Genomic DNA, 25,016 nt, shown 5'->3' on the forward strand with positions numbered 1-25,016 from the left:
GAGGTACACACACACACAAACATGCCATATCTATGATATGTTGGTGTTTACGTCTTTAAAATCCACACATATTTTCGAGACATATTTTTACCTGTGCTCATTAACACACATGTTCCTTCAGACCACTAAAGTAACATGCCAGCATACAGTAGACTCTATGTCGACCAGCCAGCTTGATTCCCCCCGACACTTATGTTACATCAGCTGTCATGACTCTGCCTAGAAACATATGCTATGTGCTGACCGTTTGGGCTTCCCTGTCTAGGACTAAAAAAACACGCTTGCTCAACTTGCCCTTTAAAGCAGAGCCAATGTTCATGTTTACTACCAGATACAGACCGTCTAAAGGCAAAATTAAAAGCAGTCAAAACGTAATTTTCGCCAAATATCACACTGCAGTTTTGATGAGTCACTTTTGTAGAAAGTGTGGCCTCTGTTTTTCCCCGGATGATTATGACCTTATGGTGTAAAAACGAAAAAAAAAAAAAAAGTCCCGTTGACCACCTGATTCAAGTTCAAGGTTTTACTTTGCAAACACACAGATAAACTACACTCGCCTCTGTGAAGTTTGTCAAAAACAGCCCTAGCATTACCTGGATGTGTTAGCCGAAATGAAAACAAATACACCAAAAAAAAAAAAAACATTTACAAACATCTAATTATTTTATTGCCAAACTAAAACTGTTCCAGCTATTTACACTTTACAAGCTACTGTAAATAAGCCTCACAAATACAAAAGGTTTACATTTATGTACACGATAAATCAACATGTTATTCACCAAACAATTACGCATCATGTTTGTCGCAACAGAAAACACACGTGTGATCAAATATGCCTCAGTGATGAGAGTTACAAGGCATTTGCAAAAGCAGTAGGTAGTCAGTTATTATTTTTGCCATGATCCCTTGAAGCCAGGTCAAAACTCTTTTATGACAAAACAAGCCCTTCATTTGCACCGAAAAACTGCCAAACCCTGAAGCAAAAGGACGGACATCTCTATATGTATTCGTACATTCATGATTCAGACGTCGCTTTATGGTGAATTAGAAGTCTTAAACACATTAAATAGAGTCATATATATATATAAATAATATGAGATAAGTGATGACAGGACCTTTTTGCAGCCTGTGCTTAAATATAAAACCATCTTTGGTACCAGCAGTAAATACGTTTCCATCATTATGTCTCTAACAGTAGTGGCGATTGCACTCGGCTTTCAGTGCTATTGTGCTGTTTGTTTAAATGTCTTCAACAATCCGCCTCCTAACTTACACACCACAGTAGTATGATGTATTTTCAAATAATACCAGTACAACACTGTATCCGGCTTGAACACACGGCACGTCCAGATGCACATTTGTAAGTGGAAGGGTGAGACAGCTGTTTGTTCTTAAGCTACCGTACAAAAACTAGAACATGCAGGTGTAAATATTCAACAAGTTTTTAAGCAGATTAAAATACATCAAACCAGTACATGACTTAAATCTTCCATGACCACGATATATATTTTTTAATACAATCGTCTGTCCATACTATATGATCTTGAAAGCCATCTCTATGTGTTATAGTGAAGTGAATTTAAACTGTGTGGTGTCCCTCGAACTCCAGCAGCAACAGTTTTTATTTGAAGTTAATTTTTCATGTCACAACCAGAAAGATTGAAAATTGCATCAGAAATCTTCCTTATCATTGTGTTTCAGCTGCATATGGATGGACATAGTATGGACATAAGATAGGACCAGTTTTATAAATAGTCGTGATGAGATCGACAAAAGAGGGTGAATTTACCCAAACTGTCCAGAAGACAGACGATTGAATCTTGCTGTAATTATCTGTATCAATGAAGTGCCGTTAGCTGTTGAGCTCTGTCCACAAATATGCAGGTTGCCTTCGCGGACCTTCTTTTATTTCCTCTTCAGATCACCTCAAAGGTGTCAAAGCAGTTATATTGAAATGAATATTTCGCTATTGACCCCCTGTATACCTGTGGATTTGACTACATACTACACAAAAACTTAAGCAATTAAATACACCACTACATCTAAGATACACTATCTTATTATGAGGTAATCGAAAAAGTTTCTATTTTTAAAAGCAGCTGTGAGAAACTACCAGACCTTTGCCTCCAGTACTTACCTCATAATGCATCGTAAAACAGAGCAGAAATAAAACATAAATTTGCATCAAAAGAGCGCAGTTTCAGGGAGCGCTAAGAAGCTAGATTAAAAAAAAATGGTATTACTTTATATTCAAGGTCTCAGGTTGGCATTAATGTGCTCGAAATTAACATTCCAAAAAAATAAAATCACAGCCTCTGTATTTCATTATATGTATTTTATCACAAACTAAAGTGAGATTTTTAGATAGAACATAAGTTAATTGGATTATTAATTTCATTATATACAGTATAATCGAAATTAAAAACTCAGATATAGTTATATAAATAAGCACGTGTGTGTGTGCTCTTTGTGTCTGTGGCTCTAAATGCTGAAAGGCACCAGGGTTATTGAATATATATGTAGATCCAGGTGACGATGATTCACAGCGCCACACTGGAGCGATTCAGAACTGCATCTCTTTCTCAACTTATGAATGAAGGGCATCAAAAATACTCCTGCTTTGTTTGAAATGGTTCGGAATTGAAGGCCAGTACGTTGAACTCTACGTGGTTCTTCACATGAATGACGCTGGATTCTGTTCTTGGAAGCTCTGTAGTGTGTTCCCACTGAGGTGATAGTGCTCCCTTTACAACTCTTCCATTTGACATGGACCCGACCTAGTGACCCCCGGCAGAATGGCTGCTCCCTGACGTCCAGTCGATGATTATAAAGCTCAGACTCATGACCATGAAGGAGACGCCCAGAGCAGCGAAACAAGCCGCCTAAATAAAGAGTAAGAAAGTGTTACGGAGGTGAGAGAAAGACGGCGCAAGCAAGTAAAATGTAAGAGGCTGACCATAATTTTAGGAACAGAGTTCATCGGTTCTTCGTCTTTAGGAACGATGCGGATGTAGAATATGGCAGGAAAGATGAAAATCAGGCAGGGGGCAGAAGTGGCACCTGAAATGAAACACATTTGAAACATGCTGATTTTATTTCTCACATTCAGATCACATGCTGTATTGTACCATGATGGTTTGAACTGACGGACTGAAACTCCATACACCTGAGCTCTGGGAGCTACTTTACACAGCATTAGGTTTCCAAACATTAGCCGAATTTGTTTGAGATTGAAGTCCAAAGGTCCGGATGTTGGGCTAGGGGGAGGTGTGCGCTCCTTTAGGCGCGTGAGCGTCAAGGGTACTGTAAGTGTCTAGAAATAGACCTAAAAAACAACAGACTTTTCTGTTCGTAGAAGAAACTTTTTTCGAGGAATGAAGCGTCCAAAATACTACTTTGATACCAGGGGAACACAATTCGTCAAAACACCTGTTATTCCTAGGCCCCTGAGTGGTTCGACAGCTCTGGAGAGCCAGAACGTGAACAGCATTGGATGCAACTAGTTCCACGGACATTCCACAATCGGACTGTTGGACAAATACATCAGTTCTTTACGCCCTTATCGAACATTAGAATCCGTGAAGACAGATGTAACTAATAAAATGTTGAGTCTGCGTTCATGTGCTGGCTCCGGGTAAGAACCATATTTCAGACTTTGGTAAGGGGTCCAGTCGATGCCAGAGGACCTGAGGATATTAGAAAATAACGCAGCTAACTTTGCTAACTTTCAGAGCCTTTCCTTAAGAGACTTGCTTAAATGTGAAAAGTAGATCGGAAGCCCTGTTAAAAAACGCGTCCATTCAAAGCAGCATTGACCTTGTTTGCTGCGTGGCGCTTCACCTATGACCAAACGGGCTGGATTTCCTGTTCACACACACACACAGCTTGACGATAATATTGACATGGCTAATCAGTTTGTCAACAGTGTCACGTTTTCATTTTTTCTTTTATGTTTGCCAGGAACTGGAGCAGCTGACTTCAAAGGGAAGCGTTCTGTAAATACTTAGAGATATCCCAGAGCATAAAAGCTCCTATGGATAATTTGTTTTCACCTCAGTCAGAGGCACATTTGCATATCAAACGGGAAAATATAAATTCTTTTAATGTATGAACGACTCACCGATGATGCCAAAAATGCCCAGGATGTTGGGGGCGAAGATGACTAGCATGTTGATGAAGGTCAGCAAGACGAGCGCAATGGCGATGTGACGCAGCCAGCTGAAAGCCTTTGTGGGGAACAGCATCTGCTGGATGGCGCGGCGGACCTGTGGCCATCCACCAGGGATATTAAGATTCATCCGTAAGATCATTTAGAGGCAAGCGTTAGGTCAGCTTACTGGGAACAACACGATTGGGACGGTCAGCGTGACGGCGGTCAGGACGGCCACTCGCACGCAGAGGATCAGGGTGTCGTAAGGATCGATGCGGCTGTATGTGTGCAGCAGTTCTGGCTCTACATTGTCTGCAATAAAAAAAAAACATTTTTAACATTGTGGTCGTCCTGAAAAACTCAAGACATTAAGAAATGGATTAGTGACATGCTAATGCTCTTACCATAAAAAGTCAGGTAGCCGAAGAGGGCAGCCAGGAAGTACATGGTGTACATGACAAAGATGGAGATGTTGGACACCCTCTGCATCCGTTTCTTTGTCGGTCTAAAATTAAATAGATGATGCGGGTCAGGGTGTCACTTACTGGTACAGCTAATCTCCGTCCACTCACTTGCTGAGCTCGGTGTAGATGGGAAGCACCTCGGGGTGGCAGACGAAGGCGAACGCCAGAATGGGAATGGTGTACGCTGTCTGTGGAGAAGAGAAGGAGATTCAAATCTGAACCTCTCCAAGAGAAATCATCTCAGTGACCAACCTGTGAGTTGATGGTGAACAAACGAGGGTAGCAGTGTGAGTCCTCCTCCTCATGAACGTGCTCGTGCACGTGGTGTGAGACGTTGAGATGAGCGGCAGTGCTGTTGGCTGTTGAGTATTCATCGAATGGGCAGGGGATGTGAAACTTCTTATATATAACCTGCATTAAGAGGAGAAAAGCGGGACACCCGAGAAGGTGTTCTTAGCCAGGATGAAAGCCTCTTCTTTCTCACCTCTTGACACCCAACACAAGCACTTTACAATACACCCTGGACTGGTCGCCACACATGCACCTAAGGGCCATTTTACAGAGGCCAGTTAACCTAATGAGCTTGTCTTAGGGCTGTGGGAGGAAACCAGAGTACTGGGAGAAAACCTACGCAGACACAGAGTGAACAGCACCCAGAAGGGTCCAGAGCTGGATTCCAACCCTGAGCCTGCATGCTGAGAGGCAGCACCGTTTGAGACACAGCGTTCATGACCATTAGCGGCAGGATTTAGGCTAAAAAGAATAATTGGATCATTTTTCACCGCTACTTCATTCATTTTCTGTCCGATTTAACCCTTACTGCTACTCTCTTGCCTCTCCGAAGCGCAGCCAGATCGTGGCCCATTATCCTTCCCACCAACCACCCAAACCACTAGACACACGATCTCAGGCAAATTTTTCTGATGTGTACCAGAGCATGATCAATGTTCTCACAGCTGCTCAAGAGAACAAGTGACTTATGGAAACCAGACTTGAATCAAAGCTGACAACATGCCAGCATGAGAAAGTTAGCGCTACAGTTCCCAGGAACCACTTTTTGATTCAATCTTTGATGATTTAAAACTGCTTAACATGGTACTGAAATCTGACACGAGCGAAGGAACTTGAAGGCCACACGGCAGCGAGGGAATGAGCAGGACTCACCGCGCTGAGGAAGAAAACCATACAGCTGAGGGAAAATCCACTGGTGTAGCCGAGGTAACCTGGCGAGACAGAAGCAGGCCTTTATATATATATGGCAGTAAAGCTTTTTCTGATTCTGACTCTGATCTACAAGCATCAAATAACAATGCCAGTAGCACAAGAAGCTCAAACATGACGTTGGCTAGTGTTTTATTATGTAGTGTTGAGTCAGTATGTTGTGTGATTTGTATTATTATTTATGGTTGGGCACCCCAGGAAGAGTAGCTGCTACTTGGTGTCAGCTAGGGCAATGATTCTTAACCATAGCTGCAAAACTGTGATAGTCACCAACTATGGCAAAGTTCTAGAAAGGAAAAAATGATGAAGAAAGTGATGTTGTACCCCCCAAAAAGTAAAAACTGTTCATGAAAGCACCAGTTGAAGCAGTTTTGAAAATGAATTAGAACATTTAATGGCGATACTTTCATTTACACTTTACTTATATCTTCTTTGGAGTTTAAATAAAATACATTATTTTTATTTTCTGATATTTAGACATGGTTTTATTATATTTATATTATTCAGAATTTTATTCAGTTTTTCCAATTTTCTCAACAGCTTGCATCAAGTGAATCAAGTCTTTTTTTCTTCTGCTGCTGGATGGACTTTTTGATGACAAATACATCTTATCTTTGCGATGATCACATAGGTTCATGTCACATGACAAGGTTTTGGTTTGTTTACGTGCAAGTGGATTAAATATGGCTATTGATCACAAATGGAATCAAGAGTAATGAGTCACTTCTATTGGTTGGGCCCTGGGCCCCGAGATCAAAAAGGTTTAGAACCCCTGAGCTAGCGGATCTGATGAATAAATAAATAGGAATATATGCAGGAATATATGAATTAAATCCATCTCATAGACTATAAAAAGGCCCCTACAATATGTCCCTTTAGGTTTTGTACTAAATGTCGAGTAAATAATTGGTGCTACTGTACCTTTCATGACACATACACAAAATACAATACATACAATACAAAAATACTAGGACTAAGTATTTGTCCAGTTAATAATCCCTTTAGAGACAGCGAGAGCAAAAACAAGAGAAGTTATAAATGATGTATTGGAATGACAGGATGTTGACATGTCTGCACAAATGAGTGGTAATTGGTAACCCGCCGATTCCACCTGCTGCACCGGCAGTATAAATATGATCAAATATGAATGAAGTTCCCTGGGGAAAATAGCATTACGTAAGATGGCTCACTGCCCACATCCAGCACCGGACGTCTTTGTTAGGAGATGATGAAAGGAGAAGGGAAGTGACTCGGACAGGAACCCACCAGTTAGGCTTACTAAACATATTAACATAAAGAGTTGTAGTACTTCAGATTGGTCTTGGTCTCAAGACCACTTTTTTTTAAAATGCATTTTTCTTCGGTCTTGTCTCAGCCTTGGACTGGGCGAACTCTGGATTTCTATTCAAGACCAAATGAGAGGTTATTTTTGTTCTGGTTCTAAAAAAACTCATATTGATATCATATAACAGGTTGCATTTGGATCATTCATGCAGCAGTTTGTCTGACTAAGGTGTTTAGCGACTGCTCAAATACCTTATTAAACATTTGAAATGGGGAAAAACACGAGACTCACCGAGCTGCTTCATCAAGGCCAGGGGCAGGATGATGCTGGCAGAGACGATGATGACCAGGTAGTTTCCATTTAAGTACCACAGGCTGTTGAGGGTGTGAAAAAAGCCACAGTTTACTCTGGAGGGCTACAAGTTTTATACACAAAGACAGGCCACCCTGCTGTTAATACATGCCTTCCAGAGCTTCATGTTTGCTCTAAAGGTCCGAACATGTGGCTATTAGCTATTCAAACCTCCTGTAATAGGACCACTTACTCAATAACTTGTAAACCTTGTGGTACTGTATAGCAGCGCGACAAGTCAATGAAAAGAAGAAAAGTAAAAGGCACTTGACATTTCACGACAACAGGGATTACATTTTATTTTTATGCTAAGACAAATAAAAATATGTTCAGCATGAATCACTCCTTCTTTGATATATGCAACTGTGCCAAGCACTATCCACCCATTTTTCTCAAAATATTTCCGTTCTACCTTATGTTTATCCATAAAATTCGATTTTTTTAGCATTTGAAATTCAAATGAACTCAATACAATTGTTAAAAAATATCTGTTCATAACTCTTCAAGGTATTTTGCTAACAAGTAGACAAAATGCCATGAAAACATATTAGCCTTAGGTCATTCCTTAAAGCAGTGTTTTTCAACTTTTTTATCACACAGCAAAAAAAATCCGTGCCGAGTCGAAAGCCCTGCCCAAATATCAAAGATCAAAAATCAATCAATTTGTGAAAAACAAACAATTTGCAGAAAATGTATTTGTTTAAAAATGTCTCCAGAAAAGGGTGGGCAATATGGCAAAAATATATCAGGATTTATTCATTTATTTAAAAATAATTGATTTTATCACAATATATTTTGCACGGTTTTGTTCTAATCTATTCATATTCTTTGGCTCAGCTTCATAACAACAATGATTCTTTGTCTCTTCACATTTTGGAGCGCATTTATTTGGTTCTGCATTTCGTTTTTAGCCAACTTTTGAACCACGCAGTAAACATAACTCAAGTTAACCGATAGCTCTTTCAGCTCTGTGGCACAGACAATCTTTGTCGAACGACAAGGAACACTCCATCCTTCTGTCGTGAAGGTGTGTTGTCAAGTTCGAGGCACATTGGGTTTGAAAACAACTCAAAGTTGTGCATTTGACCGGTTTCTTCGCGGTGAGTGTATCGGAAAAGGAGCACTGCAGGGAGTGGACGAGTCAACACATCAGCATAGATCTGTAGTGTATAGAAACAATGTGACCGGATTCACGTAATCTGCTCAGGTAGGTAGAATGTCAAAATATGTTCATGATTTAATGCGATCATATCGTTCACCTGTATCTCCGGACAAATGAGGCACACTGGTCGAAAACACAGCAGTGAAGGACGTATTTAACGTAAAATATGTTTCCCAGGATGCTGCCTGCCATTTTGTTACCTGACGGAGTCGTACTTCTTCATGTACACACAGCAAGGAGCAAAAATATACTTCCATCTGTCACAAATCACATCAGCATGAAAGAATATGTGCTTAGAGAAATGGACACCAAATAAACCCATATTGAGGTGAAAAGTCCGAAACAGGTGAACGACCCACTAGTTTAGTTTCCATTAAACCGTCCAAAGGGACTGAGGAGTGCTGGTGTGAGTCATGATGCTCTGTGTCACCCTGACACGGCACCATCAGTATCAGCACACTATCATAAGAATAAACTATCACATCACAGAGGCAGGGAGTCATAATGTAGGTGTGTGCGCATGTGTGGATGGGACTGGGTGAGTGTGTGTATGTGTGCGTGTGTTGGCAGAGAACAGCATGTCCACTTACAGTTGTGAATAAAAGGTCATGTCCTCTGCGGACATTCGACCGACAGGTCATCTGAGAGAATCAGATTACACATGTGAGAGACTTCATGTGCCTCTCTGCGCTGGGGTTTATTTATAAAGCTTTTGATCAGGTCTAAGTGACAAATCAAGGCTCACTCAAGTGGTTAACATGGCGTCCCAAGTCCAGAGGGGCAACTGCAGGTCATTTCCCACTTCAAAGTATTTGGGTCCCTCGGAGGAGCTTTGTCTTATAATGTTGTTTTACTTTCAGCAGCTCATGCAACATCTAAGTTCATTTATTTATTGAGCAAGTTGAAACAATATAAACACTGTAAGTTCAAGTTTTCTTTTCAGTTAACTACTTTTCATGGGTACTTTCCACAGTACACATGATGGCAAGTGCACCGTGCTTCTGTTGATGCACAGCATTCCAGCAATGATTCTGAATCAAAAATAATCCTCTGGGTGGAACAGTGTACAGGTGCAGCAGAGATGACGCATGTCAAACAATAGACGCGCATGAGGTGCATTTCAGCAGTTCATTCAATACAGATCCCTTGCTTCGAAAAGGAAAATGATGCTCACAACTCCATTGTATTCCATATTTTAGTTCTGTGCTCTTATACAGAGGATCGTAAATAAATAAATCTGCTTCTGTCAGCATTCATTTTGTCTCTGTTTTGTGTAATATGAAGCTCATCTTATCAGAATACTTGCATGTATCAGTGGCTCCAGTTTGTATGATGCAATAAAGCTGTAATGGGTGTGTGTTCATCTCTATGCATCTGTATATCGGTGAATACTCTGAGACTTTGGTTGCATTTGGTGCATTGCAATTTGAAAGTCAAGGGCTTTTTTTGTACTTTTACCCAATTTATATTTCACGTTACAACTCATCCTACAGTGCCTTTTAAAAATCCTCATCCTAGTTCTCACAGCAATGAGGGGAATATGGCAGCCAAGATTTAAGTTGAACTTTAAAATGGAACAATGAAGGGGAAAAAATGGAACTAAAAATGTCTTTGTAAATGCTGCACCTCATCACTTAAATTACATAACTTCAAACATCTTGTTCCACCTGTTCAATTGAAAAAAACAAACCTACGGCTCTAGATATGATCTGGACTGGAAGGTACCGTCTGGCAGAGCGCCACGCGTCACTGCTCCCTATTTGAAGGAGCCACAGCTCATAAATAAAGTCCCAGCTGCACCAGCAGGTCCTCATTCTTCTCAACTCTCCTGACACCACTGAGTTAAACCACAAGGGTCTCTGAGTGAACGCTGTGTGTTTTGGTCGCCAGCTACTTATGGTGGGTCTAGGAATTTGTCACTCATGACCCACCACCTGCTGCTGTCATGTCTCGCTGTGTTTGTGTGCAGACAAAAAGAGAGGATTACAGTCATCATACTTCATATGCCACATTTCATTGTAGCCAGGCTGCTGACCCAGGCATAAACACACAAACACGTGTGTGTGTGTGCGTGAGACATTCCCTCGGACTGCAGTTCACTGTTATGACTGTAACGAACCACTGGTTACACGATGGAAAGACAGACATCAGTATCATAAAAGATAAGCAAGTTATGACACATATTTCAACGATAGCAGTCGCAGCAGACGTTTTCTAGTGTGTGTCCAGATCTGCAGCGCCGTCTGAAACAGCTGGTGTTCGCGATGACTTCGACAACGTGCTATTTTGAAGTTCAACGGTGAGTCCACTTGAGGCCACCTCGGTGACCTCCTGACGTGAATGATGTTTGCCCGCATCAGCCGGCTTCAGCGAGAGGTGAAGTTTTGTATATACATAGCAAGCAAATACCAGTCACCGGCAGCCAATTAGGAGACGGCAGTCGCTACACACCCCCCGCCCCCTTGGCTTTATTGATAAATTATGCAAACCAAATATTCAACGCAACTGTCCGACCTGCCCCTCGACCCGGCACACCGTGTATTTCTCATATCCCACATGAAACTCACTCGGAACTGGGGTCCGCTTTCAGGAAGGCTTGGATGACCAGGGGCAGCTCGGATTTTACGATGTACAGGTAGCTGGACATGGCTGCAACACAAAGATTACGCCGAATTCAAAACGGAAAGCAGATGAAAAAGTTTATTGCGCTAGCTTCATCCCTCTCCCTCCATATAATAATTGAATTTTTCCCCATCCATACCACCGATATTCTGCAAGGTAATGGCTATTCCGGCGGCCATTTTTCCAGGATTGCCAAACGCTCTATATCCCAGCTGTTCATAAGCTCTGATTCCTGTAAAGCATTTAAAAAAAAATCGGTAAGAAATCTCAACAACTTTAACATTCAAATATATATTCAAGAGAACTGCCTTACCAACAATGCCGGAGGATTTCAGCAGCAGGTGAATGGAATAGGACGACAGGGCAGCTACTGCTGTCAGAAGAAACCTGGATGGAGACAGATGCTGTTAAAGCATGGCTTCATTTTATCGCTTCGGTTGTCACCGCAGGAAAGCTGCTCTCCAAATAATTGAGGCATTATCCCCTCTGCAACAACAGACATTCTTAAAATGTTTACGTTTCCGTCCCAACCAGAAACAAGACTCTATTGATGAGGCTGAATGGATAAAAATGTTATTTCTCAGGGTCCGTCCCACAGGCCACTACAAGTAGACACAGTGTTCTGCTCATGCATTCCTTATGGCTTGCAGGCTGATCCCACATTCATCACCTTTCCCAGACCCTTTCCCACCAATGTTTTGGAATATGTGAAGGCTCTTAGCCAAAACCGGGGTAAGGCTTGAACTTATCGCGGTCCTGCTTTCGTGGCTTCGGCAGAGACAGAAACACAGACCAAAGCAGCCAAGGTTAAGAGCGAGAGTGACGGGGTGAGCAGAGCAAGAGGAAGTGAGCAAAGGTCCCCGAGCCTCACGGCGACTGGTGGGAGGTCTGGTTATTCTCGGCGAGGCCCTTTCTGGGCACTGTGTACTAAAGAGGGGTGGGGGCATGAGCTCGAGAAAAAGTGTAAAAATAGAGGTGGTGTTATTATTGGAAAAGACCTGTTACTAGATGCCATGACAGATTCTGCATCAGTCCCAACTTCAGTGACGTAAATGCTGGGCTTCAAGTTTCTCTCACTTGCTGGTACGGAGTCACGTTTGCCACCCATCAACAGGTGTCAAAAATGTCAAAAAGTCCCTCAAACTGAATGATGAATGAATGAGGTAGATTAACATTCAAGACAAGAATCATCGTTTTTCTTTTTAAATGTGGGTTATAACTGTATTTAGCTTTGGGTTTGACATAAATGATCAAGATCTTTAATATACGTAAAAGTAATCTGTAAATACTTTTGCCAAATTTTTAAATAAGCCTTTATAAACCAAAAACACAAACTAAAATTAAAATGAAAAATATATATATATATAATCGCAGATTGTATTCACATGACCCTTTTGTACAAAGAATAGTTTTCTAAACTCATACACCATTTGTTTAAATTCCCCTCGTTTTCCTTACAAGAAAAGGAGGATTCCCGTGTTGGCCATGGCATAAGCCAATCCCAGGATTCCACTCCCCATGATGGCATTACCGAGGTTGAACACAGACATGCCGAAAGACGTTTTGCCTTCAAACTAAGGAAGAAAAACAGAGTAAATACACGGTACACAGTAAAATCAATTGGAAGTCCGAGCAGGTCACTTACGTCTGTGAATTTGATGGTTTTCTTTCCGTCTGCGTTGGGAAGAAACTCCTGATTCTCCTGTCCTCCGTCCATGTCGTCGAGCCTGGTAGAAACAGTGGCGACTCTTATTTCTCATCCTCCGTATTAAGCTGTCGATTGGTCACAGTAACAGCACAAATGTCCACTGTGACGCCATTCATGAACATACCTGGCCGTTTGAGTGCCATTGCTATATCACGATCCCCCGGAGTGAGGCAAGCAAGAGATGTAGACATGCATTAGATCAAGCCAATATTGTGTTAGTGAGTCATTCATAGCTCGTCCTCTAACATCAAGCTTCAAATATTCATGCAAAAAATAAAAGTTAGGCCTGATGCATGCCGAATGAAACCGAGTGAAGACTCACTGATCATCCTCCGGTAACAACTTCATCGGCACAACCAAGTCGTCTCTGAGGTCGTGGCTTTTGCCATTCGATAAGATGTTCATCTCCGAGTTGGCCGGCTCCATGCTGAGTCTGTGGGAGGAGGACGGGTCGACAGTCAGAGCTGTGGGTTGACAACAGGACTATTACTCATCAAAACATGCGTTAGAAAAAAAATGGAAAAATGACAAGCTCATGAGTAATCACTTGAAGCATATTGAATATTTATATTAGCAAAGGAACACATTTATCATCAGCGTCATTTTTTCCTATTTTTCAGTTGGACTTTCTTCAGGAAAGGGTTTTTGAGACACTTTGGAATGAGGACACTCAGTAAAGGGAACAATTGTTCATTATAATCCAACAGGATTTGTCTGGCACATTTCTAGGAAGGCATTTTTACCATTTCAAAAACCCCGAATCACAGCCTAGTCCGCTCATTCACGTGCTCTTCACCAGTCTAAGAGATAGCCAACTGCTCAGGCGTTATCTTTCTTGCCGTGACAACAAAAGGGGCAGACAAGAAAAAAATAATAACGATAAAAAATATTTCATTTATTATTATTTCATTTTTATTTACATTTATTTTAACAGCACTTGCATGAAAAAATGTTTTCATTCCATTTATTATCAAGGACAGGAAAAAAAATATTAAAAAATATAAAAGTTGAGTGACAAGAACAAAAAAAACAAAATAAAAAGATATTGATGATGTTGTATTTATTTTAACATGTATATATGGAAAAAAAACACATCAAAATTCTTCATAAAAAAATAAAATAAAATTATTAGGGAACCTGAAAAAATTCAAAGGACAAGAACTAAAAAAAGACAAAATTCAGTCCTCAGAGGAAGATATAAAAAAGGAAACATTTTTCTAGTATGCCGCCTAAATATAGCTAAAGGCCCACATGAGGCCCCGCAACCAAACTTTGCTCAGGTCAGTAAACGTTCTTGCCATGGCTGAATAAAAAGAAAAGGAAGAGGTCGTGTAGCCACCACCTTCTCGTGAATGCCACTCTACAGACTGGTAAAGTGTGAAATGATAAAAGCTCCATCCGTCTGAACTCACTTTGTTCTGACTTCACTATTGCTGAAGACTGAACATTGATCGACCAATAGCAGAGTTGCGTACGTCTCTCCTCATGTTGACAAAAGTATCACCTCACTGATGCGGTTCATTTACCAGCAGCACTGACTTTCTGAACATTTTGGAACACTGGTGCTCAACAAGACAAACATTTTCCTCTAAAGGCTAAAGGTTATTTAAGTGCATCGGCTTCATTTCCTCTTGAGTTTCCACCTTTAGTTGAGCGTTGGGCTGATGGAAGATAGAGCCTGATGAGTGTTAAGTTTCACACTAGTGAGTCCATAGAATCTGATAAACTATATATAGACACACAGGAAAACAAAGTTTTTTCCACGCGTATAGCAAGTAAAAAGAAGGCTACAGATTTCTTACAAAACAATGCTTTTCCTTCCTTATTTTGAACCTCATAACCTCATCCAGTTGCATCTTTAGGCTGAGGCAGTGTTTATTCAGTGTTTTGCCGAGAATTGAGTTCAATTGTGAAATATTATGGAAACTGTTACACTTCATTTCTTCTACTTGTTGGAAAACACAAGTTCAGCTGAGCATGCTGTGATGTATGCATCAGGCTGTGTGTCAGTGCCGGACGGTGACATATAAGTGTTACAGTAAACATGCTGGGGGGAATTCATGTGGCACTTCAGCGACTCCAAACTGAAGTACGCTTCAACACGGCATTCGTGTTTAAAAATACTCCTCACCTCAAACATCGACCCAAAGTGCTTTCCAAACTGTCGAATCTTATTGTGCACTGTGCCTGTGTTGCCTGTGTGCGAGTGTCGTTTCCAGAATGATTTCACAACTCCCTGGCATCTTGCTAACCTTTGCAACAAAGATTGGTTCTCCTCATGCTTTCCTAAAGCCTGATCCCGAACACAATGCTGGATGTTGTTGTGGTTTCCACCGTGACTGGAGTACAACATCCTGATTGTGTTTCCACGAAGGCAAGAGATCAGTGTTGCTGTTGAACTCAAGAGGTTCGCTGATGTCATACCCCCGCTGCTGCTAAAGTAACGGAAGAGCAGTTCAACAAGTCCCGCTGTATGATACCCAAAACAACCACCGGGTGGGGAAGTACAATCATTTAAAATAACATTTGGATAGAGGTTTCTTCACTATTACAATCTCAGCAAACTGAGCATTAACTTGAAACCTTTGGAGAGTCCAATGTCTTTTTAATGGTGAATGTATAGATTTTTTTTTTTTTTTACTTTAACACTATTTTAAAACATTTCCTCCTCTCACGCTCAGCAGCGACAGAGGTGATTTTTACGTTAACTGAGGGTATTAACAGTAGTTTCCAGCATGACGGTAATGAAAGGGCAAATATGATTAATCTCACGCATTCAACGGAAAAAAAAAACCACAACATCAATACGTAACAGTCATTCCGCAGAGTCATGTTAATGACCACCCGTATAACCACGTGTTTGTCAGGGTTAAATGTGAAGGAAGCTTTTACACCTCATTTCATATTACTGTCGACAAACACAAGTTCAATAGAGCATCTTGTTGACCTGAGGTCACTGCTTCGAAAAACCACTCGCATCTGCCATCATTACAGTGCACTGATGCACAAGCGCGGCGAGTCTTAAGTACATTTTAAGTGTATTTTAAACTGGCATATTTTTCGGACTTTTCATGAAAGAGTAAAAACATTGCAATACTGGACTATAAATTGTTTTTTGGGGGGAAATGTATTTGACAAAATTCGCGGGAATGGTCCTCCCGCAATGACATTTGTATTTATTGCTCCCGAAGTAGCCAATCTCGAAGTGAGCTGACTGAGAAACAAGGAAGCAAGGGATCGATGGGGATGAGGCATTTATTACACTGATGTAGTAGAAAATACGAGCATTAAATCATGCGAAGTAAATAAACCTCACTCATCCGCAGCTACTCTCACCCTCTCCATCTCTTCAGGTGTCCAGTGCTTTATGTACCACTGGATAGCGCATTGTGTGCCTCTGGAAAATGCATTGTGTTTCCCTTGATGCGATGCTTAATCACGTAATTATTATTATTATTATTATTATTTAAGAACGTGGAATGCGTAAAAGTCGCACCCGAGTGTAAGTCACAAGACCAGGCAAACTAGGAAAAAAGTGTGACTTATCATCCGGAAAATACGGTACTGCAGATGCTCTATAAAAGGTTTAATGTTCAACAAGGAGGGGGAACTTCCAGCTAAGTTTCACAGCTAGCTCCCTGAAACCAGCGACTCAAGTCTGGTCAAGCCGGTCTATTTCAATGGGAAAGCGTCACGGGTATGCGATCCCTCCGCAGTGCAAGGTTCTCATGTGAAAAAGTCTATCTAAGAAAATTCTTCAGCGCTGAGCAACAGGGGGAGCGCCGCAGTCAGATGGCTTATGTAACACGTCCGCCGCGGAGGGGCTAGGGAGTCAAACGTCTCATTCAGAGATACTGGACTTGCATGACATTTGAAATGTTTGAACAGGTGGGAGAGCAAATAATGATTAGCCGTTAGAATTTTCCATTTGTTCAAGGTTTAGCAAGAACATCCACTCCCTGGTTTTCCTTTCGTCCATGTGAGTAAAGCAGCGGGACAGTCAGCGGGTGAGCACATGGTGGAGAGGAGAGGTCCATGTGGTGGCGTGTCAGGAGCCGGCACGAGGTTCACCCGAGAGTGCCTGGCAGCACCAGCTCATCCTGGGCCACGTGCCTCCCGGGGACAGAGGGGTATATGCCCGAGTCCTCTCACACTCCACCTAAACTGTTCTGTCAAACCACACAACTCTTTACACAAAGGATTGCTCGTGACTAAACTTCAGTTTATTTGAATTATGTACTACATGTGCTACATCGGTTTGAAGATAAGCCTGTGAGTAGGGGAGTTAAAAATTATCGATACACTCAAATAATTGATAAATTATTTACCAATAAGTGATATTATACCAATATTTTTCCTGAATCACAATACTTGATTGTGTGATATTGTCTCAATATTTTGATATAATTTTGATATTTATAAGTCGGCTGTATCAATATAATGTATTTACATAAATATTTGGTTGTAGTGCTGCATTTGTGACGTGTCTAATACTAACATTTTCTTTTTGCACCCTGGAGTAAATTTTATAGTTTAGCGATTCATTCCTCTTCTGGACTGTGAAATTTAACTGAAAATCTAACTGAGCTGACGTCGTAACAATAAACTCCTGCACATAATGTACTGCATTATCTGGTTTCCCCCCTTAAAATAATAGCTGTAGTTACAATATATTGTTTAAACAGTATCACAATATATTGCAATGCATCGTATCACCGGTCTTGTATCGGGATACGAATCGTATCGCATTTTTCCATCATTCATTAGGTTTCAATATATATTGTGATTTTTATTGGCAATTTAAAGATAAAAAAACATTCTATTTTAGGCTTCCAAAACTCATTCTGTTATTCATAATATAATTATTTGTTTGCAAGAGTGTTTTCCTTATATTTCGTCGCTGAATTATGTCCAATCCTAATTATTTATTTTTTTACCATAATAATTTCATACGTTTTCTTCTTATCGCAGTCACATAATCTTTTTTGTGCAATTTCCCCAGCATTTTTATAAATTTGAATTTGTTTTCTTTAGATCGTTTTGTTTTCTTCTCTATATATTCATTTATTTTTAACTGCTGGAGGGGAACACAGACATTGCCATGATTTGTAAAATATTGCATTTTTCCATTTCATTTTCACATTGTTTAGGTTTCACTCTATGTAACTCATTATAACATCCATTGTATCATGTTTTGTCGCCAGCTTGTGTTGTTCAAATGTACACCTGTAAAGAACAAACCACTTGCAAGGACAAGGATTAAATAGAAAACATTTCCTGACCTTATTCATACCAGAAGTGCCGAGAGCAGATCGGAGACGCCTCCACTCATTCTTCTAATTCCTTCTCATGCTCTCGTCACATGTCGTAGTGTATTGTTAAGGGTCATATGAGGGAGTTGGAAAGTCAAAGTAGGAAGTCAGAAAAAAAAGTCTGACATGCTCTTTAACCAGCTGCCACTATTAGTCTAGCAAAGTAAAAGCTTCAGCTGATGCAAGTCACTTAATGTCCCAGAGAGAAATGGCCACTGTCAAGTAACCAGCCCGCCAAATACTTTTTTAAAGGGGTTGCATCCGGCATTTGCAACTTGGATGATGACCTCTACGTGAAACACACAGCAGGACACTTTTGAAGTCACAGCTGTTATGGCTGTAATTCAGCCAACATTTCATGATCAAAACAGTGTAACATTTTAAACATAATCTCAGCACAAGAAACTGTCAAGAACGGCAATAGCACATACTGAGACTCTGGTTCTGCCTTCGTTTTAAGACACTGAGAACAAATCTGTTCAAAATCTTCACTGAGGTCGGGACAACTAATCAATCAACTCAAAACTCGAGGATAATTTCAATCTCATTTTGCAAATCTAATCTTTACACAGATGAGACTTGAAGACTGACAAGAGACGTGTGACCGCTCTGCCTGCAGGCGTGACACAGGCGTGACCAATCAGAGACAAGCAGGCGTGTTATTTCTGCTGAGACGTGACGACCACTGGTTATTTCTTGATGTAATTTGAGGCCCAGTTTATTCAAAGAAACTGGGCCTCCATTAGTCACCGATATCAGCTTAATGACCCATCTCACGTTCGAAAATGTACCCGTCTGTTTCAGACAATGTCACAGTCACTATGTCATGCGTTCTTTGCATTGGTATTGCTGTTTGCCAGGGTTTTAGCCAGGAGGGCATCTGGGCGTCTGCAAAACGTGAAAAAATGGATGTCCGATCCTCGACCGTAGCTTGGCTGCCAGATTCCACTGGTATATGGCGGCATCTGGCTGGTGTATGGTGACATCTGGTGGCCAAGCTACGGTCGAAGATCGGATGTCCATATTTTCACGTTTTGCAGACGCCCTCCTGGCTAAAAGCCTGCGGTTTGCTAACATATCCACCGGGGGGAGCAGCTCAGAGTCAGAAGTTTATGACAGCTACAAACTCCAAAACCAACATGGCGACTGTGGATGAAGTGCTGATCATGTAGCTCTGGCACAAAAGAGGAAAAGGAGGCAGCGTTGTAGGAAGCAGTTAAATATATGGCCACTGGAGGACGGATAAGTTCCTCCATTGTTACGTCATCTTTGTGTCACATTAGAGCTACGTATCAGGTAGTAACAGGAACACTTCCCCCCATGGTTTCCGGTGGTACTGCTCGGTTTGGTCTGTATCTGTACGCGCTGTGGAAATGTGCAGAAATACGGAGGAAATGAATGGAGAGCATGCTCCGTCTGGTCGTGGAGCCTATATGGGCCTTAAGTTCCCAGACATGAGCAGGATAGAACCTGCTAATAGACGATCAGTTAAGCAAGTGTGGATCCAGAGGGGTGTACAATGAATAAATGTCATTTAAGGTGCCGCAAAACTTCAGTGACTGAGCGTACATGTGTAGCTATATACAGCTGTCATCCTTACAAAGAAGCTCACTCTTGTTAATGAAATCCGTGCTGACAGGTTGCCGGTGTCTGTTCTGAGCAGCAGCTGGAAACAGCAGCCAATCTGAGCCGAATTAGCTGCGCTGAGAATTTTATTTACTTGGAACTAGTTGACCATTAATGGAGTTCAATGGCTACTAAACATCCTGCAGATGAGTACTTTGACACCACGGTCCTGAAATCAGGTCATTACATTACTACATGATTGTGTATTTGTATCCACTTTCAACAGCACAGGGGAGGGATGCCTTTAATTCACAGAGCAGACGACAGAGTCACGTAGCTCTTCCCTTTAGAGGAGCTTCATTGATTCGATCAGCCTACCACTGAAGTGTGGCTGGACATCTGAACCACAATGACATCATGCAATCTTCGCTTTTTCTTAAAAGCATTTCATCTGAGAAAAGAAGCTTTATTTTGATTTTCTTTACTAACTTATTGGATCTGTAAGTTCAAGAGCAGTTGTCAGGATGTCCACTCTTCGGTGTGCTGTGCTATAGTCCACCGGTTCAGGAGCACAACTAAAACTCAATTTTGTGTTATTCACTGCTTCATGAAATTAATTTACAAAATAAAAACTGAATCATCCGCCGTCTATTTGGCAGCGAGGTGCGACCATGCTCATGTCTGGGGCAACAGAGATTCACAAGGACAATCCATCTTTCTTGATCTGCAGAGCTTCATTACAGTTCCCCATTCAGTCATAATAGCAAGCGAACAAAAACCTTAACAATTGCTGTTGTGAGTCAATTTGAACTATTGTTTTGCAGAAAAAAAGGCCCTAATTTGATAACTGGAGCTGATGAGGCACCTGCCATCTGAGACACAGGTCGTGAAATTTCATGGGGTCTCAGATGTTCACAAGGTCCACACACAACAAGATAACCAAGCAAAATTGTGTGGGCTCTGAAAAAAAGAGAAAATGCAAGTGGCCTATCAGGTACTTGACAGGGTTCTAACAGAACTGTTTGTAAGATTATATATTGGGAGAGAAATTCAAGTACACCTTAAAAACACATGTGTATGATCCCTACTGAGTCATAATATACCGTTCGTCTTGAAGAAGAAGAAAGTTTGGAGCATAAAGCAATTTACAACTAAAAATGCCAAGCCATTGAAATAACTAACCTGTGTGTTTTTAACTGACATTTATATCCACTTTGAATTTGGAGCAACATAAATTTGACTCTAGAACTTGCATCTCAGTCTTTCACAAGACCTCTGCACAGGGGCCAGCTGGGCAGCACGGTTAGGAGGCTTCACACGTGCTCCTAGGACATGAGTTACCCCCAGGTAACCCTTAAATTCTACTTTGTACTTTGTACTAGCCTCTAACTGTGATTTGCAATTGGTTTAAACAAGAGTTGAAGACTGGCCTTGGACAGAACCAATGGAGGAGTTGCATGCACTCATAGAACTGCAGTTACCATCACGTAACCCTTAAAATCTACTTTGTACTTGCTCCAGCCTGTAACTGCGCTTGGCTATTGCTTTAAACCGAGTTGAAGACTGGTCTTGGACATAACCAATGGAGGTTTCGCATGAACTCACAGAACTTGGGTTACCCCCAGGTCACCCTCCAGGTCTTCCCTCGAAGTCCTTTAGCAAGACATGAAATGAAATGGCAATATAGCAACTTATTGAACTCAGTTATTGGAATTTAAAGAGCGTCCCGACCAGCTCACCTCTACTGTGGGCAAAGCTTGTTATGCAGCCCAACAGTTAGACAAGGTTAGCTGGGGGACATGCATTTATTTTCAATGAGTCAAAAACAAAAGCTAAAGCTTGTGTTTTTAAAATGATCCTTTATCTCTCGGTGTTAAAAGGCAGCAGGGCGACGTGGGACCGGCCCTAACCTTGCCTTGACCATCAGCTGGTAACACAAATATTGGACATGCGAGCATGTGACGATATTACATTGAGCTGCTCACAGTTCACTCTTTATGGAGCAATATTTACATTTCAGAGCCGGACATAAGGGATCAGGTGCGGGAGTCTTGCAAAACCAACTCTTGTGCTGAGAGTCTACAACACACAGACTGGCAGTGACTTTCTAATGACAGAGAAACATCTCACACAACAACACCACCAAGCTCAAGATTAACATTCCGGGTAACATAACTATTATTAACCACTTTAAGTGTCTGACACTCAACACCCAATCAGTTTATATTCTCAGGTCAGCTGGCAGCTTCCCACATTGATAAAACATCTGCCACACACACACACACAGACCCCTGACCAGTCCGCACTCCAGCTCAAAGAAACGTTGCCGAGCGCACATGCTGAGGTCACTGACCGCTGCCACACTTACATGCACATTGTACACTCAGATGAACCCAGAACCTATGACGGCGGTTGAAAACAGGGAGGAAGTCAACGCATCACCCCCCGCCCCCTCGACACTTCCCGCCCACTTTCCATCACACTCTGTCATTCGGTGATACCTAGGGTTTATTATCAGATCCTCAGTAAAAACTGGAGATTGGACTCCATTAAAGAAATGAATCTAATGAGCTGGAGGTTTTATTATTAGTTTAGCATGATTAATTATATTTTAGTTACCAAATGTTACATAATATTTTAATATTAATTATTACTTTTTTGGTGCTGATAATCTGGAAGTCGTGTAATTTTATTCTTCATTTGTTTGGAATTAATCCATCAAAATTAACCATATAGAAACTTCAAAATTAATAATGTGGCTTTTATTTTACTTCAAACATTTTTTTTTGTTATTCTCATAACTTTATTCACTCCATTTTCTGTTTTCTCAGTGATTGTTGCATTTTGCACTGTTATTAAATCCATCCAACCTTGTTTTTGTGTTTTGTTGTATGGCATATACCAAAACTTATACCAAAAGTCCAAACTTGATAGCGATCTCAACGTTATTTTGACTTGGTTATTTGACAATATTGATGTACTATCCTGTGAAATTAACTTGACAGGTTATCAGGTGGATTCAAATCTAGTGAAACAGTGTGTGTACGAGGAGCTCTTTCACATCCGTGACTCCAGACTGTCTAAGATATAGTGTCCGATAAGTTCCTGAAAAAATAAAAAAGCTATTTGTTTTTTTATTAAAGCTTGTAATTCATCTAATTTGGCTAAAAATTAAACTGATGACTAATTCAAAATGAGCCGGATTTGAATATGTGTGTGTTTTTTTAGGTGAAACATCATAGTGTCTCATTGGAGGAGTTGATGGTGATGACTGTCTAAAGAGATGAGGGAGACTTAAGTTATATTCTGACTCAGCCCTTGCTCCATTATAAAGGTACGGTCAGTAAGTTTACTCGGCTGGTGGATGTGTGGACTGATCGACCTTATCGGATGGTGTCTACAGAGGCGTTTGATGTGTAGAAACAGGCTACAGAGCTCCTACTTTCCACCCACATTTGCCAACACTGCCTTGCTTTGGCTCAAAACTCCATAACACAGGCAACATTTCACAGTTAATGTATTCCAGTTCATGAAAAAGAGCAAAACCAGTCATCATTTTCCACCCGACTTCAGGCAAAGTTGAGGGGCATGTGTTTCCACGGTAATGCGGAGATGTCACCTTCCCATTAGAGCAAAGGCTTCCTTCTGACTGGACAAGGAAGCCCACCAGGTGACATCTAAGCAGCCTCAACTGACTCATAAAATGAGCGCTATTTTAAGTCTCTGGCATGTGACAGAGCTTCTTAACAGAGTCTCCGATATTCAGCTTAAGACCAATGGTACTATAGTGCCATTCCTTTCTTCGCTATAATAATCGCTCAAAGAAAAAAAAATATTTCAAGGACTGTGTGAGCTGAACATGCTCTCCTGACATGCCAGAAGCACCGAGAGGAACAGTGCTAAACATGATCTTCCCACACTCGTCCTCCACACAAGTATATTTAGCCCCAACAAAAGACTGCAGCCTGTTGATTTTGCGTGTTTTATAAAGACACTGCAGCGACTGAATGGTTGCCATGTGCTTTGACTCTGCGCATCAGGAGTGGTGGAGATGGCTGTACAACAGGTTTTATTTGCTCATGTCATGCGTGAGGATTGAGAACTCTATGTGCTCAGATTGACTCAGCTCTGACTGGACATCAAAAAGAGACCCTAAAAGAGCGGCACAATAGATGGACGCAATCTGTCACTGGCTCCTGGAGCCACATGGCTGTGACATCTGGACTTGGCGCCTCACGGTAGGAGGACAAAACCTGCCATTTGCCTTTTCATTGATCGGGACAAAGCGATCAGTGTGTCCATACACCGAGCCATTTGATCATTGGAGCAACAAACATTTGTAATAATTCCGCCCAGTGACGCTTATTTGAACGACCGTGCGCGTAATAACACGCGTCACACAAAGACTCAGGAGCATGTCAATAATTCTGTCAGGAACTGGAGGAAAAGGACGTATCTTACCAGATGAGAAGTAGGCTGAGAAGGTTATGGTCCACTTTCTCCTCCGGTGGTCAGGATCTGGAGAGGGCTCGTGACTGCCGAGTCACAATTCTGGAGCGTCGCTCTTCGAGGAAGCGGCTTGAATGCGCGGAGAGAAATGGTCGGTATTAACACACGGTACTCAGTAGTGGGGGTCGTTGGCTTTTGGGTCCGCCTCTTCTGCTACCTCCCCTCCAGCCTCTGGTGGAAAATGAGCTTCGTCTTGTAATGAGGGGGAGAGGAGGAGAGAGAGAGAGTGAGAGAGAGAGACCACCTTCAGCTGGGAACACGAGACTCGGTGCCAGTGGCAGGAGCCAGCCACATACTTCCACCAGGCTCTATTCAAACAACCTGCCTAGAGAAAGACGTGTTTCTCCATCTTACTTCTTTATTTTACAGATAATAATTTTTTTTGTTTTTATTTATTTTATTTTTTTTAATGCATTTTGAACGGTTTCTTATTCAATAGTTTCTCACCAGATAGTGGGTAACTTTTTGTTGTGGTAACTGGAACGCTGTAGGTCCGTTCTTAAATCCAAAGAAAGTGACAGAACACCGCCAAAATCGAATCACTTCAAAGTTCGCACGTGTCCAATCCATCTTGATGGGTTACTGAACTACGAACCTCCATTTTTAATACAAAGATTTCAAGTAATATTCCTGATATTCCATATCATATCAGTTTTTGTGACCATT

General features: G+C 41.4%; 1 protein-coding gene across 4 annotated transcripts; it reads right to left on the reverse strand.

Moving 5' to 3' along the window:
- Positions 1-735: 735 nt before the first annotated feature.
- Positions 736-24,532, reverse strand: slc38a3b (solute carrier family 38 member 3b). Of its 4 annotated transcripts, none has more exons than XM_053867989.1 (17): positions 24,303-24,532; positions 13,286-13,396; positions 13,088-13,108; positions 12,901-12,982; positions 12,714-12,829; positions 11,569-11,642; positions 11,395-11,487; positions 11,201-11,282; positions 7,412-7,494; positions 5,779-5,837; positions 4,867-5,025; positions 4,723-4,802; positions 4,555-4,655; positions 4,338-4,462; positions 4,121-4,265; positions 2,957-3,060; positions 736-2,882 (listed from the first exon to the last, which is right to left on the reverse strand). In XM_053867989.1, the coding sequence occupies exons 2-17, from the start codon at positions 13,387-13,389 to the stop codon at positions 2,778-2,780; spliced, it is 1,533 nt and encodes a 510-aa protein (XP_053723964.1). In that variant the 5' UTR covers positions 13,390-13,396; positions 24,303-24,532; the 3' UTR covers positions 736-2,777. The 4 variants fall into 4 exon arrangements, with proteins under 4 accessions (XP_053723964.1, XP_053723965.1, XP_053723966.1 ...); XM_053867990.1 differs by having other exon boundaries at positions 13,286-13,427; XM_053867991.1 differs by lacking the exon at positions 13,088-13,108.
- Between the last annotated feature and the right edge of the window lie 484 nt (positions 24,533-25,016).

Source organism: Synchiropus splendidus, chromosome 6 (assembly GCF_027744825.2).
Source record: "Synchiropus splendidus isolate RoL2022-P1 chromosome 6, RoL_Sspl_1.0, whole genome shotgun sequence".
NCBI classification, from domain to species: domain Eukaryota; kingdom Metazoa; phylum Chordata; class Actinopteri; order Syngnathiformes; family Callionymidae; genus Synchiropus; species Synchiropus splendidus.

Coding starts and splice junctions, on each gene's coding strand:
- slc38a3b (XM_053867989.1), bottom strand. CDS start 13,389: ATGGAGCCGGCCAACTCGGAGATGAACATCTTATCGAATGGCAAAAGC. Junction 4,803..4,866: donor TGTTCACCATCAACTCACAG/GTTGGTCACTGA, acceptor TCTTCTCCACAG/ACAGCGTACACCATTCCCAT. Junction 2,883..2,956: donor ACTCTGTTCCTAAAATTATG/GTCAGCCTCTTA, acceptor CTCTTTATTTAG/GCGGCTTGTTTCGCTGCTCT.